The sequence below is a fragment of the Chrysochloris asiatica genome, unplaced genomic scaffold (assembly GCF_000296735.1).
Source record: "Chrysochloris asiatica unplaced genomic scaffold, ChrAsi1.0 scaffold00078, whole genome shotgun sequence".
In the NCBI taxonomy this organism is placed as follows: Eukaryota; Metazoa; Chordata; class Mammalia; order Afrosoricida; family Chrysochloridae; genus Chrysochloris; species Chrysochloris asiatica.
This window is the reverse complement of record NW_006408596.1, coordinates 4,564,123-4,580,398: the sequence shown is the minus strand read 5'-3', so window position 1 is coordinate 4,580,398 and position 16,276 is coordinate 4,564,123. Positions and strand designations below refer to the sequence as shown.

Here is a 16,276-nt window from a genome sequence, read left to right as displayed (position 1 = left end):
TTGTCCTGAAGGCACTTGATGTCTTCCTGGCGAATAGCTTGCTTATTCTTGTAGTAGTCAGTCATGCTGACATTTTTGTTTCGGGTTTTTCCTGATGATCTTTCTTTGAAGATGTATCTTCATTCACTGTAGCTGTTCCAGTCTGCTTGTCCTTTCTATTGGGAATGTCCCACCTCATTAGGTTCTGGATGGGACTCAGGATTCCACCTAAAGTCCTGTACTCTGTAAAGGCTTTGCACGAGGCCTATTTCATTGGGCAAGTTGTAGAACCCCTTTGAGGTATTCCAATCAGTTATAGGCTGAAGACGGGCTTACAAGTTTTCTCTAGTCATGTTCCCAACATTCCTTTGTATCCCACTCAAGTGTCTATTGTACAATAGTAGGCAAGGGAAATTAATATTCATAAGGCAGTCAAGAATTTTAGTATTATTTACCCTCTTCAAGCTAATCCTAGATCCCTGTATCCCAGAGCCCTGTTGTTTCAAGGTAAATGCATCACTATTTACCTCTGTTCCACTAGACCATGCAAACCTGTCTCAGTGTTCCCCTATCTATCTTGTTCTGCCTCCAACCCCCTTCTTGTATTGCCCTCCCCAACACCCAAACTAAACCCCCCACCCCAACCCCATTGTGGTTACCTTATATTCCATTAGTTCTACCCTCCATTTAAGACACTCTTATTTTATCCTGTAATCTACTTGACCTTCCCACCACCTGGATCTCTGTTCCTCTGTTTACCTTCTTTCACATTGTAATTGTTTTGATCATAGAATGACCTCCCAAATCCTCTGTTCTTTCCATTTTATTCTGTTCTTGACTCTTCCATTTGTCAATTTGAGTTCAGGTTGATGCTGTCACGTACGTCATTTTGTAGTGGTTGTCTGTTCTTGCTGGTTCTCAGTCCACAGAACTTCTTTCAGGATGTTTCTCATAGCAGGATTGGCTTTGGCAAAATCCCTTAGCTTCTGTTTATTATGGAATGCTTTGTTTACACCATCGCATTTGATTGACAGCTTTGCTGGGTAGAGGATTCTTAGGTTGCAGTTTTTTTCTTTCGGGGTTTTATATATGTCTCCCCATTGTCTTCTTGCCTGCATGGTTTCTGTTGAGAAGTCTTAAGCTTAATCTGATTTGCTTACCTTTGTATGTTACACTTCTCTTTTCCCTTGCTGCTTTCAAAATCCTGTCTTTATCTTTGATTTTGGAGACAGCTTGATTATTATATGTCTTGGTGATTGTCTTTTAGGGTCTATCCTTCCTAGGGTTTGTTGAGCTTCTTGAATGCTTATCTTTTCACTTTTCTGGATGTTAGGAAAATTTTCTTCTAGAAGTTCTTCAATTATCTCCTCTGTGGACTTGTGTGATTGTTCCTTTTCCGGAATGCCAATAATTCTTAAGTTACTCTTCTTCATGTTGTTTACTCTTCTTCATGTTGTCCAACATGAATCTTAGGCCTTCTTCAGATTTTTTTGTCCTTTTTTATGTTTGGTCTTCTATCTTAGTTAGTAGTGTTGAGAGATTTATCTTCTAGCTCACTAGTTCTGGATTGTATCTCTTCAATTCTACTCCTTTGCCCTATCAGTGTATTGTCCATTTCTGATATTCTATTATTAATCATTTGGACCTCTTTCTGTAGGTTTTGAATTGTTTCCAATGCAGTATCTATCTTATTTGATTGTTCCTGTAGCACTTACCTGACTTTTTCCTTATTTTTCTCAACTCTTTTATATAGTGTTTTGATACATTTTATAATCATTTCTCTGAATTCCTTCTCACGCATTTCCAAACCCTGCCCATCTTCCAGTATGGAGTGCAGGTCTACTTCCAGCTCATTTGCCTTAGTCACTTTATCTCGCTTCTGGACATGTGCAGATATGGTCATCTTCTTCTGTTTTTTTAGGCATTTTCAGGGGTTATCTGTGGCCTTAATACTTAGATGGGTGTGTGTTTTGGTGGTTTTTTTGTTTTTTTTTTAATGCTTTCTGATTGCCTCCAGGTAGATGTGATCAGGAAATGGGCTTCCCTTTTCACTCTTTTTCTTGAGATATTTCAAGATGCCACTGTTGGTCGTTTTGACATAGCTTAGGGTTTAATTTTTGGCCTCTTTCCTTTTTAGTCTGCCTGTCCTGCTCCACAATCCCCGTTCAGGCCTTTTTTCTAGTTATAAACAGTTCAGGGCCGGCTGTGGCCGTTTGGTTTTAAGTGGAAACCGTTTCTTTAAATTATGAGATCTGTGCACATGCGTAGTAGAACCCTCCGAGGATGGGGCTGGAGCGTCCACTAGCTCAGGCACCCTCTAGTCACAAGAATAGAAGTGCGCAGACAGCAAAGGACCAACGAACAGATACCAAAAGAAAAGAATGTCCACACCTTTATGTCTGTGGTTCTGTCAGGCATCCATGGCTGCTCTGATCCTTCTCCTGCTTGGTCTCACCCAAGATGGTGGCTCCTGGAGCAGCTGAGTTTCTTGAATTAGAAAGCAATGGATTTCTTGCTTCTGCTACAAATTCCCCTAGCTCTAAGCCTTCCAGCCTTCTAGATAGTCCTTTATATGTGGTTCAGAGTTCTGGGACCATCCCCTGAGTCTGCTTGGTCCGGTATCCTATGTTGTTGCTCATGGAGCTCCTTATTGCACTTCCACCCAATCTGCCATCGTGTTTCTGCCTTCCCATTTTTTAAGGTTCAGCAAGATATTTTAAAATATTGTAGTCGAGAAGGACAAGCAAGTGTAGAATGGGTAGAATTCTTTCATCAGTGCAAGTACTCCCAACTTACTATGAGAGTCCAGGCACGTGCATAGCAATTTTCATAAAATAGGACAAGTTGCTATTTCCATTTTTTTAACCACAAAGTGGCAAATATTGTTGTCTACTTTAGAAACCTTGGAGTCCTGATGTGGTGGTGTGGGTTAATGCGCCAGACTGCAAAGCCATTTGAACTGCAAGGTCGGGCGGTTCAAGCTCACCAGGTGCTCCTCAGAAAACCTATACAGGGTTGCTATGGGTAGGAACCAACTCTATGGCACTTAACTTTATAAATCTGGCGTGGCACTGTAGGATAAGTATTGGACTGCTAAGCACAAGATCGGCAGTTCAAACTCAGTAGCCGCTCCTCAAAAACTACATAAGGTCCATACGAGTGGGAACTGACTTGATGGCACTAAGCAACAACATTGTCGGAACAGGCTTTTGATAGCACTTAACTTTATAAGTCAGGATGTTAAATCTTGAAATGCTGTTCTATATCAGGATGTTTTCCTCAGACTGATTAAAATATAGAATATTGTATATGTTGCAGTTGTAGGCAAAAGGGATTATATAATGCATTTATTAGGCTTTTAAAAAATAATATAAATTTAGTGGCAAGAAAAAGTTTAATAGTATCTAGCTAGAAATACAAGCTTGTATTACACATAAATTTTATTACACAAATACCATTGGCACAGTGAGCTCTACATCAAACAGTCACACTGCTGTAAAAGTACCTGAACGAACCACAATTACGTAATGACTTAGTGGTGATTAATACCATTATCCTAATCCTAATCACAGAGAAGACAATTCACAACATCTTCCCCCCCCCCCCCCCCCCCCCCCCCCCCCCCCCCCCCCCCCCCCCCCCCCCCCCCCCCCCCCCCCCCCCCCCAACACCTTTGGCACATGGTCTGGATGAAAATTGGTGTTTAAATTCAACACACATGACAACAATGTCAGGTCAACATCAGATGTTCTCCTTGTTCTTCAATTGACATTGATTGCATACACTTATTGAGTAAATCTTCTTCCTTTTTCTCTTCATTCATGTATGATTCCAAATCTTTTGTAGAAACTGAAGGAAAAAGAAGAGTGTATACGGTCTGGTTTGGAAATAAAGTTCTGTTTCATACTGGAAATTCAGATTTGCATGTAATCATAATCTTCAGCAAAGGCATCTCCCTTTCCCCAAATCTTTTTAAAATAAGATCCACAGTACTGTATTCTAGCTAAGTTGCTGTACAGGTTTTCTGTTACTAAGTATTTTTTTAATTGATTTTCGTAATCTCCTTCAATGTTACTGTTAGTACTGTCAAGTTGGTTCCAACTCAGCATCCACGGAATAGCTGGTGGGTTTGAACTGCTGACCTTGTGGTCTGCTGTCCGGTGCTGATCCTACATCGCTACACCAGGAATTCAATTTCTTTCAATAGAATCAGCAAAAATCTTTAGGGCGGGACTTAGGCTAGCCAATTGCTTGTCTTTAGGATCTCTCTCCATTCCCTTTAGTTCCTTCTCATTTTTCTGGCGATCACAGAAACTTTCCTTTTATCTGGGATTTTTCCTACTCTTCTTTTTGGAACTAGGCTTACCTTCTCATCTATCCTGTCCCTCATTGGACAAGTTCAGTATGGTATTTACTGCAGAGCTAAGTGGTGGTGTCACATAGCACTTTGCAATTCAGTAGGCCCAAGTCCTAACTTTCCTAACTACTACGATAGGAACTTTAGGAAATTTGTTTATTTCCATTTAATCCTTTCTACCTTACCAGTTCTGAGAGGAACACATCGGAATATTCAGACTCTCTTCTTGACTTTTTCATTTTGTGGTACTCTGTAGAAGGATTCTTTACACTGATCTTTCCCAAGTTTGGATTTGAGTTGTACCTGTAAATGTTTATATCACCTAGCTGGCTCACCTCCAATGGTTTGGCATGGCTATTAAACAAAACAGTATGAGTGATGTAACTAGTTGCTGTCAATCCCAAGGTGACTCTATGCATGTCAGACAGAAATGTGCTCCATAGAATTTTCAATGGCTGATATTTTGGAAGTAGATAATCAGGCCTTTCTTCCAAGGAATTTCTGGATGGACTTGAACCTCCATTCTTTTGGCTAGAGGCTGAACATGTTAACTGTTTGCATCACTCAGGAATTCTTACATGTGAACCCTGACTAGATGCAATACAAAATATGTTGATAATGTAAATCCAGCACTGTCATAAAGACATGCTTTGACTTAAAAGTCATTTTTTATTAAGTATTTAACTTTGATATTTAGAGTTACTGAATGGAGTAACACCTAAGTACTGGACTGGACAACCAATGAAGGAAACCTGGGCATCTGCTTCTAAAGTCACAGCCTTGAAAACCCGACTCAGCAGCTACTCTGCACATGCAGGGCCACCAAGTGTTGAAATAGATCAGGACTAACAACAGCCTTGATAGTGTAAATATCTAGAATTTAGAAATACCTGGATTTCACTTCTCTGAGCAGTGTGTTATTTTAAAGCAAAACCTGTATTTCACGTTTAATTTTCTGTATGTCCGTTGGTAGCACAGTTTGTGCACATCTATTATTAACAATAGCTGTGCTATTATTAATAATAACCAGGACTCCTGGCATGGTGCTAAGGGTTAATGCACTGGACTGCAAAGTAGGTTTGAATCACAAGGTCGGTGGGTCAAGCTCACTAGCCACTCCTCTAAAACCCTATACAGGGTCACTATGAGTCAGAACCAACTCAGTGGCACATAAGAACAACAAATTAGTAACAAAGTGAAGCATCATAATGAAATGTGCAAAGACCTGGAGCTAAAATCCTAAAGGGAAGAACATGCCCAGCATTTCTCAAGCTGAAAACTGAAAAAAAAAAAGTTCAAGCCTCGACTTGAAATACTGAAGGATACCATGGGCAAAATAAAGATACAGAAAACATTAAAAGAAGATTGAAGGACTACACAGAGTCACAGTATCAAAAATAACTAGTCGCTGTACAACCATTTCACGAGGTGTAGCATGTGATCAATAACTGATGGTACTGAAGGAGGAAGTCCAAGCTGCACTTAAGGCATTGGCGAAAAGCAAGGCTCCGGGAATTGACGGAATACACATTGAAAAATTTTAACAAACAATGCAACATTGTAGGCACTCACTCATCTTCGCCAATAAATTGGGAAGACAGCTAACTGGCCAACTGGAAGAGATCCATATTTGTGCCCACTCCAAAGAGAGGTGACCCAACAGAATACAGAAATAATCGAACAAATACCATTTATATCACATGCAAGTAAAATTGGGCTGATAATTCAAAAATGGCTGTAACAGTACATTAACAGAGAACTGCCAGAAATCCAGGCTGTATTCAGAAGAGGATGTGGAGCTAGGGATTATCACTACTGATGTCAGATGGATCTTGGCTGAAATCAGTGAATACCAGAAAATATGTTTACTTTATTGACTATGCAACAGCTTTTGACTGTGTGGATCATGACAAGCTATGGATAACATTGCAAAGAATGGGTATTCCAGAACATCTATCTGATTTTGCTCATGAGGAACCTGTACATAGACTAAGAGGTAGTTGTTCAAACAGATTAAGGAGATACTGAATCGTTTAAAATCAGGAAAGGTGTGCACCAGGGCTGTATTCCTTCACCGTACTTACTCAGTTTTTATGCTGACCAATAATCTGAGAAACTGTATTATATGTACAAGAACATGGCATCAGGACTAGTGGAAGACTCATTAACAAACTGTGATATGTACAATCTTGCTTGCTGGGAGCAAAGAGGACTTGAAATACTTAACCGATGAAGATCAAAGAACACAGCCTTCAGTATGGATTGTATGTACTTCAATGTAAAGAAAACAAAAATCCTCACCACTGGACCAATAAATAAAATGATAAGTGGAAAAAAGATTGAAATTATCAAAGACATCATTCTTCTTGGACCCACTATCAACACACATGGAAGCAGCAGCCAAGAAGTCAAATGAAATATTGCCATTAGGCAAATCTACTGCATAAGGCTTTTAAGTGTCCAAGAGCAAAGATACCTTTTTGAGGAAAAGGTGTGCCTGATTCAAGCTATGAGATTTTCAATTTGCCTCATATGCATGAAAAAGTTGGACAATGAGTAAGGAAAACCATGCAGTTGAGTTACGGTATTGGAGAAGAGTATTAACAATACCATGGACTGACAGAAGAACAAACAAATCTGTTGAAAGAAGTACAGCCAGAATGCTCCTGAGAAGCCAGGATGGAGAGAGACTTCATCTCTCATACTCTGGATATGTTATCAGGAGGGACCAGTCACTGTAGAAGGACATCACGCTTGGTAAAGTGGAAGGTCAGCAAAAAAAAGAGGAAGGCCCCCCAACAAGATGTACTGGCACAGTGGCAGCAGCAGTGGGCTCAAGTTATAACAAAAATTGTGACGATGGCACACGACTGGGAAATGTTTTGTTGTGCATAGGATTCTGTTGTGCCATAGGGTCACTACGAGTTGGAACCAACTCAGTAGTACCTGCTGTTACTGTTAAGTGCCTGTGAGTAGGTTCCCACTCATAGTGACTCTTGTCTAGGGTTTCCAAGGCTTAAATCTTAGTGGGAGCAGAAAGCCTCATCTTTCTCCTGCAGAGTGGCTGGCGGGTTCAAACTGCAGATCATGTAGTTCACAGTGTAAAGCCACTACAATCTAACGGCAACTAATGCAAACTGTTATTAACTGAATGGTTGGCAGTTCAGTCCACCCAACAGCTGAAAATCCTATGGAATGCTGTTCTGTTCTGACACACATGGGGTCACCATGAGTCAGAATTGACTGGGCCGCAGCAGTTTTTGGGCTTTGGTTAATAGAAATAAAACTACTGTGTTGGATATATTTTAAACATCATTTCTTTTCAGATGCTTATTTTTAAAATTTTGCATTTACCTGGTTGCATGAACAGTCTGCTTGGTCTTCTAAAAATCTTCAGTGACTTACATCTTGTTTTAGTTGTATATCCACTTTTTAACCTAGAAGAAAAAGGAGTATCTTAATTGAAGCCAACCAGATGACTAGCTGTCTAATCCACGTGGGAAACAATGTAAACTCTTTTAATTAAGCTGCCAGTATTGCTGAAAATAGTCTTTCAACCCCCAAATTCCTAGTGACTCATAAACCTTGAAATGCAAAGCTCACTATTATATTACAAGCTGAATGCTCCGTGTTCTCCATCTCTTTTCTCCCCCTCTTTCCTTTTTTGTTTTATAGTATTTTTCTGTGCAGAGGTAACCATATGCTTTCTCCTTTTGGAAGTGTTTGTATTATTTGGAATTTGAGTAGGAATCATTTTGAAAAGGGAAGTTTTCTGTCTTGAGCTGATCAAGAAACGTTTACACTTCTACAAAATACTTCTAAAAAAGCAGTGGCATAACCTTATCAATTTAGTGAAGAGTAAGAACATCCTTCTGTGCTTTCTGTCCAACCTGTTCTGAGTTTAACAAAATGAACTTATGAAGGGGGCATCAAAAAGTTTGTGAGCAGACTGATGATTTGTTCTGTAAACCTTCACTCAGTTATGTATTCAAGGAACATAAACTTTAGTTTCATTTAACGGCTCTTCAAATAAAATTGAACATTTTCTCCCTCTTAAACGTTAATAAACAGACCCTTCTTTGTTTCTTAGTGGTTGCCAGAGGGGATGCGGCACCATCATCTCAGGTGCACAGGCAGTGGTGATGTTGGGACGTGCCGAGTCCTCTCGCTCCAGTTGATGTCGCCATGTGGTACAGGGGTGATACTGTTTCTGGGCATAACGAGAGCTGAAGCGGTTCCTGTGATGAGTGAGGACACCTGTCATACAAACCACCTGTTAGAAGGCCCTCCTGTTTCTTGGGAGAACGCAGGAGGAACTCACAGGGAGTGCACCTGCCTGGCTTCAGGGAGCTGTGCTGAATCGCATGCATGTACTGCCTCTTCATTAATGTCCTCAGGTAGTTGGCATTATAGATCTTAGCGATGCTGCATAGATAGCGCTTTTGGCCTGTGGTGAGGTCAGGATGCTGAAACAGATTAAATGAGGATTTAGCTTGCATTACAGAGCAGGTTGGCCGAATAATTTATCTGAAAGGATGAATGTATTCAGTGGAACTGCACCATATATACATTTAAAGTATGCAAATTAACTCTGTTAACTTGGCTTCTTAACAGTGCCCATGACTATGCTTGACATTCTGCTCAAGTAGCTACAAGGTTTGAGAACCAGTGCTTTAGAAAAACAAGGCAGGTGTGAAGTGGCTGTTTCAGACTAGCTCCCATGTGTCTCTCACTGTATGCATATTGCCTTCTCAAACTTTTTTAAGCCCCCTGAATTAAATTATTTTATAAAATTTTTTTAATCATGTTAGTTAAAAGCAGATCAACTACTCAGCTGCTTCTAAACTAAAACAGTTTTCTCAGCACCAGAAGGATAAATGGCTCTGTTGGGCATGCTGAGGAACAGCATGGGGGTCTCCAGGATAAGTAGTTTTAACTGAGATTTTTCACTTTGCTTGCTGATTTTAAGTTAACATTCATTAAAATGGAAGATTCCACTGTGTGTGTGTACGAGGGGGCTTCAAAAAGTTCATAAGAAATTTTGAAATACAAGATAATGGCATCCTTGAGATGAGAGAGAGAAGAGGAAGGGCTGGTTGGTCTGAAGTTTAGGGCTATGTGGGAACTCCTGAGCCCATGGACACTGACCTAGCCACAGAGGGGTACAGCTGAGAGTGAAGCATCCAGTTGATATGAAGTGGGGGGAGGCACGTAATAACGCCCAAACTTGCAGATAGTACCCATTTGACCTAGCCTGGATGGCTTGATGATGAGCAGAACTCGTCTAGATAAAGAACTTTGATACAGGAAACAAGAATAAATTGGTATAAATTGCTATAATTTGATGAACTTGACCTTTACTTAGTAGCTCAAAATACCAACTGAGAGGAAAGGAATATTCACATCAAAGATTCAGCCTATCCCCTCAGTACACAGGGTTTATAGGGACAGGCAACTTAGACATTGGCTACATAAAATGGGCATGCTATAAAGGCATGAAGTGGCTGGCTTATAAATTTTCAAGAAGGAATTTCATTTCAGAGCAAAGTGGGGGAAGGTAGAATCCCCAAGTGATAGTTTTCATCATGTGTAGATGGGTCTGGTGAAAGGAGATGGGGATAGGAATCTTTTGATTCCGTAGTGAAATCAAAAGTAATTGTTATCATGACTAATAGTGATTGCCACAACTGTAAAGGTAGAAGTAGTGTAACAAAATGGGGGAGTAGTTCATCTTACATTCCAGGAACAGGGGACCTAAGGACCATCAAGAGAGAAGAGCATGAAGAGAAAGTGGGACCCTAACCAGATAAGCAGCGGTACCAGAGATGATGACATGGAGGGAGAGAGCAGCTTGAGGACTCTAGACTCACGGAAAGAGTAAGACTATGTGCTGGCAGGCAGGAGGCAAGCTTGCAAAATGTGCCCTTTGGTTGTTTAAATGATTACATATTTCTGTGTGTTTTTGTGTACATTAAAAAAAATTTAAAAAGAAGGAACAGAGGCAACTACTGTTAATAAATGGTGCATGGAGAGGATTGTAATCATTGCAATGAAACAAAATATGATTGGTTTATGAAACAATACAATTGTAAACAAAAATAGATTATATTGGGAAAACCAATGTTTTTCCAATGTAAACTATTACTCAATTCATAATAAAAGTTTTAAAAGAATATTAGGCAGTATGATTGGCTACTACAAGAACAAGCAAGTTGTTCACTGGAGAGCCATCAAGGCAAGCAATCAAGTCCCTTCAGGACAAACCGCCCTCCAAGACAGAAACTCAAAGGGAACACATGAGTAGGCATGTAAGCTTGCTGGCAACCATGGTGGTCTATTGGTGAGTGGAACAGAGGAAAAGGCAGCAATGAAGAAGTGGGCTGAGTTCAGCCACGCTCTATAGATTACCATTGACCTGAAGATGAGAGAAAGAGAAAGGGCTGATTGGTCTGAAGTGTGGTGAGACCTGGGGATTCCGGAGCCCATGGACAAGGGCATAGCCACGAAGGGCTAGAGCTGAGAATGAAGCATCCAGCTGATAGGAAGTGAGAGGAGATGCACAAGAATGCCCAAACTTGCAGATAGTACCCATCTGACCTAGCCTCAATGGCTTGATAATCAGAACTCAACTAGAGGAAGAGTAAAAAAAAATTTTTTTTTTTTATAGTGGAAATGAGTGTAAATTGCTACAATTTTATGAACTTGACCTATACTTATGGATGTAATAGCTCAAGATACTAACTGACAGGGAAGGAGTCTTTATATCAAGTATCTATCCTATCCCCTTTAGATAGGGACGAGCAACTTAGACATTGGCTACCTAAAATGAGGAGGGCGATAAAGGCACAAAGAGACTGGCTTACAAGTTTTCAAGAGGGAGTTTAGTTTAAGAGGGTGCGGGGGAAGGTGCAATCCCCACTGAATAGTTTTCATCTTGTCTAGATGGGTTTAGTGAAAAGAGATGGGGATAAGATTCTTATGATTCAACAGTGAGAAATTGCTATCATGACTATTTGCGACTGTCACAACTGTAAAGGTGAAGTTTTGAAACAAAAATGGGGGAGTAGGCCCTCTTTCTCTTCAGCAAGGCAGCCAAACGGCAGACGCAGAGATGCAGATCTTTGTGAAGACCCTGACGGGCAAGACCATCACTCCTGAGGTGGAGCCCAGTGACACCATCCAGAATATCAAAGCCAAAATCCAAGACAAGTAGGGTATCCTCCCTGACAAACAGCGTCTGATTTTTGCGGGTAAACAGCAGGAGGATGGCCGCACTCTCTCAGACTACAACATCCAGAAAGAGTCCACCCTGCATCTGGTGCTGCGTCTGCGTGATGGCATCATCAAGCCTTCCCTGCACCAGCTCACCCACAAGTATACCTGTGACAAGATGATCTGCCACAAGTGCTACGCTCGCCTCCACCCCTGTGCTGTGAATTGCTGCAAGAAGAAGTGTGGCCACAGCAACAACCTGTGCTGCAAGAAGAAGGTTAAATAATAAGGACTCCTCTCTGCTGGCTCCCCTGCCTCCCACTAGTGGGGTTCTTCTGAGCCACATGGCCTTGGGCCCTCAATAAAGTTTTACTTTCATTGAACCTAAAAAAAAAAAAAAATTGGGGAAGTAGTTAATCTTACAGTAGAGAAACAGAGAGCCTTCATCAAGAGAGAAGAGCACAAGCAGAGTGCAGGACCCAATGCAGAGCAGCAGCAACACCAGAGATGAGGACTCTGGACTCATGGAAAGAGAGGGACTAGGTGTTAGTGGCCAAGAGACAGGCTTGCAGAATGTGCCCTTTGGTTGTTTAAATTATACATTCCTGAGTGTTTCTGTGTACATCCCGACCCCTGCAAAAAAAAAAACAAATAAGGAATGGAAGCAAATACCGTTGAATGATGATCCACAGAAAAGATTGTAATCACTGCAATGAACCGATATTGAAAAGCCGATGTTCTCCCATATAAACTATTGCTCAGTTCACAATAAAAACTTACAATAATAATAATATTAAAAATATAAAAAGAATTTTTAAAAAACAATGATTTTTCCATGAGCTATTTGAAGCTCATGTATATGTGTTTACACACACACACAATTTACTGAATTAAATAGGGCATAAAACTAGAAAAGATTCAAAATACTAATCAGAAAAATTTACCAGTTTGCACAGATCTTTAGTAACCAGTTCACACTGCTTTACAAATGGTATTTTAAGCAGCTATGATCTGTGATGGGCAGTCCAGGTTCACAGCTGAAAAATGCTTGCTTATTGCCTTTTAAAAATAAGTTTCTCATTTTTTAGTTCTTGAGTAAAATCTTTATGAGGTTGGGTTCCATCTCTAGGGTGGTACTTTACTTAAGCATCTTTGTGCTTGGGGTATAAAGCTTCCAGAGTACAGTACATTAGATCTCAAGTCTCATAAAGCCCTAAAAGAACTCTTGTGATAAAGAATCTATGATAATAAAATTTTTTCAATTATGCAAGAATTTGCCCCCCAGATATTTATTGGTTCCTGGTGTGGCACTGTAGGATAAACAGGACTGCTAACCACAAGGTTGACAATTCAAACTCACCAGCCACTCCCTGGAAACCCTACATAGGGTAGCTGTGAGTCCACTTGACAGTACTTAACAACAACAGACAATATGCTGGCAATACCTTGTTATCTGCCATGTCTTTCCCTTTAATTAGCTTATCTTCCATTAAAAGTTCTGCTCTAAATACATAGTAGTATTATTTAAGTGCCATTTTTTTGTTTGTTTGTTAGCATACCTTTCGGAAGGATGCATCCTTTATTGATTTAAGGATGTGAATTGTTTGAGGAGTTTTCCACAACTCTTGCAGCTTGGCTGTGTGAGAGTCAACTTTGTGTCCATCTTTGAGTCTTTCTGGAAAGGTAAGGGCATTTTCATAAGCAAAAACCAACATATTATTACAGAGATCTATATATTTACATGTACCGATGATTATTCTAGAATGTAATTATGAGTATTTTACAACAGATTGTTAAATTTGGAACTAATTATGTTATTTGTTTTTAGAGCACACAAGCATCTTTCACATACTTATGAACATTTACTATGCAACATTAAAATAATTGTTACTTAAATTAATTCAGAAACAGCAAAGTTGATTCCTTTTGTTAAATTATATATGGACCACATGATTTTGAACACAGCTGAGAAGCAAACTGTTCATAGTAATTCAGTTTTTTAGTTTATCATATATTTAAAAAACACTGAAAAGAAATCTATGTGCAGAATTTGTCTTAGATGTACAACAATATTTTATCATTCATGTTCCTTTTGTGTGTAGTTTAAAATTCTATTTGCTAAGATATGAATGCATTAATATTAAGGAATACTCAGAATATATCGTGCCACTATACCATATCTCGGAGTCCTAGTGTGGCACTGTAGGATAAGCACTGGACTACTAGCCACAAAGTTGGGGGTTCAAAGTCAGAACTGACTCAATGGCACTTACCAACAACATACCATATCTCATACCCATTGAATCTTAGAACTAGCACACCTGATAGAATTAATTTTAAGTGGATTTCCTTGTATTGGATTCAAGATAGAATAAGACACATTTTATCCTAAAGGAATATATAGTTTATTAAAACTTATATTTCCAGAGGTTCAATTATATCATTGTTTTTAGTTCTATGTTGTTGTTGTCAAGTTGGTTCCGATTCATAGCAATCCTGCATAGGGTTTCCAAACAGTAATTGATAGGTATGAACTGCTGACCTTGAGGTTAGAAGTCAAGTGCTTATCCTACAGCACCACACCAGGACTTAATACTATAGGCAGAATGAAAGAATAGCCTCATGAAAACAAAACATTTTATTGTGCAAATGATTTTTCCATTCAACAATTTATATACCAGTTATTCAGTGGCATACGTTGCTATCCCTACAATGTGTCAATACTCTCCTCATTTCTACCCTATTTTCCTGGATTCTGCCCCTCCAGTCTCCCTGCCTCTCGTTCTTTGCCTTCTCATCTTTGGTTTTAGGTCTCAGGCTAGAGGAGGCTGTGGTTCATGGGGGCAATCAGTCCTGTGGACTAATATATCTGAGTTTCTGGCTTCCTTCATTCTCATTTGCTCCAGATGGAGAGAGACCAATGATTGTATCTTGACCACTTCCAAGCTTTTAAGAATCTAGATGCTACTCACAAAACTAGGATGTGGCACATTATCTTTCTAACCTATGTTATGCCAGTTGATCTAGATGTCCTCTGAGACTAGGGTCATTAGCTTTCAAGCCCAGGAACGCAGTCCCACAAAGGGTTTAAATATGTCTAAGAAGTTTCCAGAACTGAACCCACATCTGCACGATTATGTTGTTGTGAAGTGCTGTTGAGTCAGTTCCAACTCATAGCGACCCTGTTTCTAAGGAGCAGCTGGTGCATTTGAACTGCCTGCGTATCTTGTGTGTAGTCCAGTGCTGATCCTACAGTACCACACCAGGGATCATATATGGATATACACAAAACAGAGTCAGGTGTGCTGCTATAGGATAAACACTGAAATACTAACTGCAAGGCTGGCAGTTTGAACCCACCAGCCAGTCCTTGGAAGCCCTATGAATTAGAACAGACTCAATAGCATTTAACAACAACAACAATGTATCCATATATGTACCTGAGTACACTCCTATCTGCCCCCCCACATTTATATAACAGACATATCTACCTCTGTAACCACTTGAAACTTTTTGTTTGCTATTACTATTGTAGAATTGTATGTTACAGCTTTCACTGTAGTTGCCCTTTGTTCTTGTGTACCTCTCAGTGCCATTTACCTTAGTCATATTATACTGACTTTCCCCATATTGTATATTGTTTTTCCCTAAACCAGAATTAATACCTGCCTATGATGCTGTAGGATAAGCACTGGACTGCTAATCATAAGGTGGGAGGTTCACACCCATCATTGACTCTTTGGAAACCCTATACAGGGCCGCTATGAGTCAGAGCTGACTCAACAGCAATTAACAAGTATCTAATATGTAGCTGTTCCTCGAAAACCCTATACAGGGTCGCTATAGGTTGGAACCAACTCGATAACCCTTCACAACAACAATATGTAGTATAGTAGTTACGAATCGGGCTGCTAAACTTACGGTCAGCAGTTCAAAATTACCAGTTGTTACACAGGAGAAAGATTAGGCTTTCTGCTCCCGTGAAGATTTACAGCTTCGGAAACCCTGTATAGGGTCGCTATGAGTTGGAACTGACTCCATGGCACATAACAACAACAATAACAAATCTAATATATGGGAGTCCTGTGTGGCACTGTAGGCTAAGCACTCGACCGCAAGGTATGTTTGAAGCACAAGGTCGGAGGTTCAATATCACCAGCTGTTCCTTGAAAACGCTATACAGGATTGCTGTGTGTTGGAACCAACTTGATGGCACTTAACAACAACAATCTAGTAGGTTATTTTCTCTCCCTCCCCTTCCTATCCATACTAACCATCAAAAGAATGTTGCTTTCTGGGTGTAAACCTATTCTAGAGTTTTTGTAGTAGGATTATACAATATTTGTCCTTTTGTGACTGAATTATCTCACTCAGCATAACGTCCTCCAGATTCATCCACGTTACAGGATGTTTCATGGATTCATCATTATTCATTATGAAAGGACAATTTAAAAAATTTTTTTTGCTTCCATGTTTACTGTGGTTTTCAAAATCTAGTGCTTCTGGACTTCTTAATATAAACATCCTTGACTTACTAATTTTCATAGTATTGATACATATTTTAGCATCCTCCTTGAAATGGAGACTTGCTTCATTTTTTTTCTCTCTTTCAAACGTGTATCTCGTAATGCCATATGCTTTTCTCTGAAGGAATGTTGTAACAACTATACTGCATCATCACAAAGTTCTTTTTTCTTCTCTTTATTTGTGGAACTTGAAAGTGGATTC

The 16,276-nt window shown here is 39.8% G+C and overlaps 2 protein-coding genes across 3 annotated transcripts in view; one reads left to right on the top strand and one right to left on the bottom strand.

The window, feature by feature from the left end:
- The window catches only part of VPS29 (vacuolar protein sorting 29 homolog (S. cerevisiae)), a 31,844-nt gene that overhangs the window by 13,691 nt on the left and 1,877 nt on the right, over nt 1-16,276 (top strand). The window lies entirely within an intron of this gene.
- Nucleotides 3,710-16,276, bottom strand: part of FAM216A (family with sequence similarity 216, member A) — a 49,210-nt gene continuing 36,643 nt past the window's right edge. The window contains exons 3-7 of the mRNA XM_006865417.1: nt 13,108-13,223; nt 8,673-8,802; nt 8,410-8,593; nt 7,691-7,773; nt 3,710-3,828 (exon numbers count right to left, since the gene is read on the bottom strand). Coding sequence (XP_006865479.1) covers nt 3,710-3,828; nt 7,691-7,773; nt 8,410-8,593; nt 8,673-8,802; nt 13,108-13,223 — 632 coding nt within the window. The remainder of the gene's footprint in view (nt 3,829-7,690; nt 7,774-8,409; nt 8,594-8,672; nt 8,803-13,107; nt 13,224-16,276) is intronic.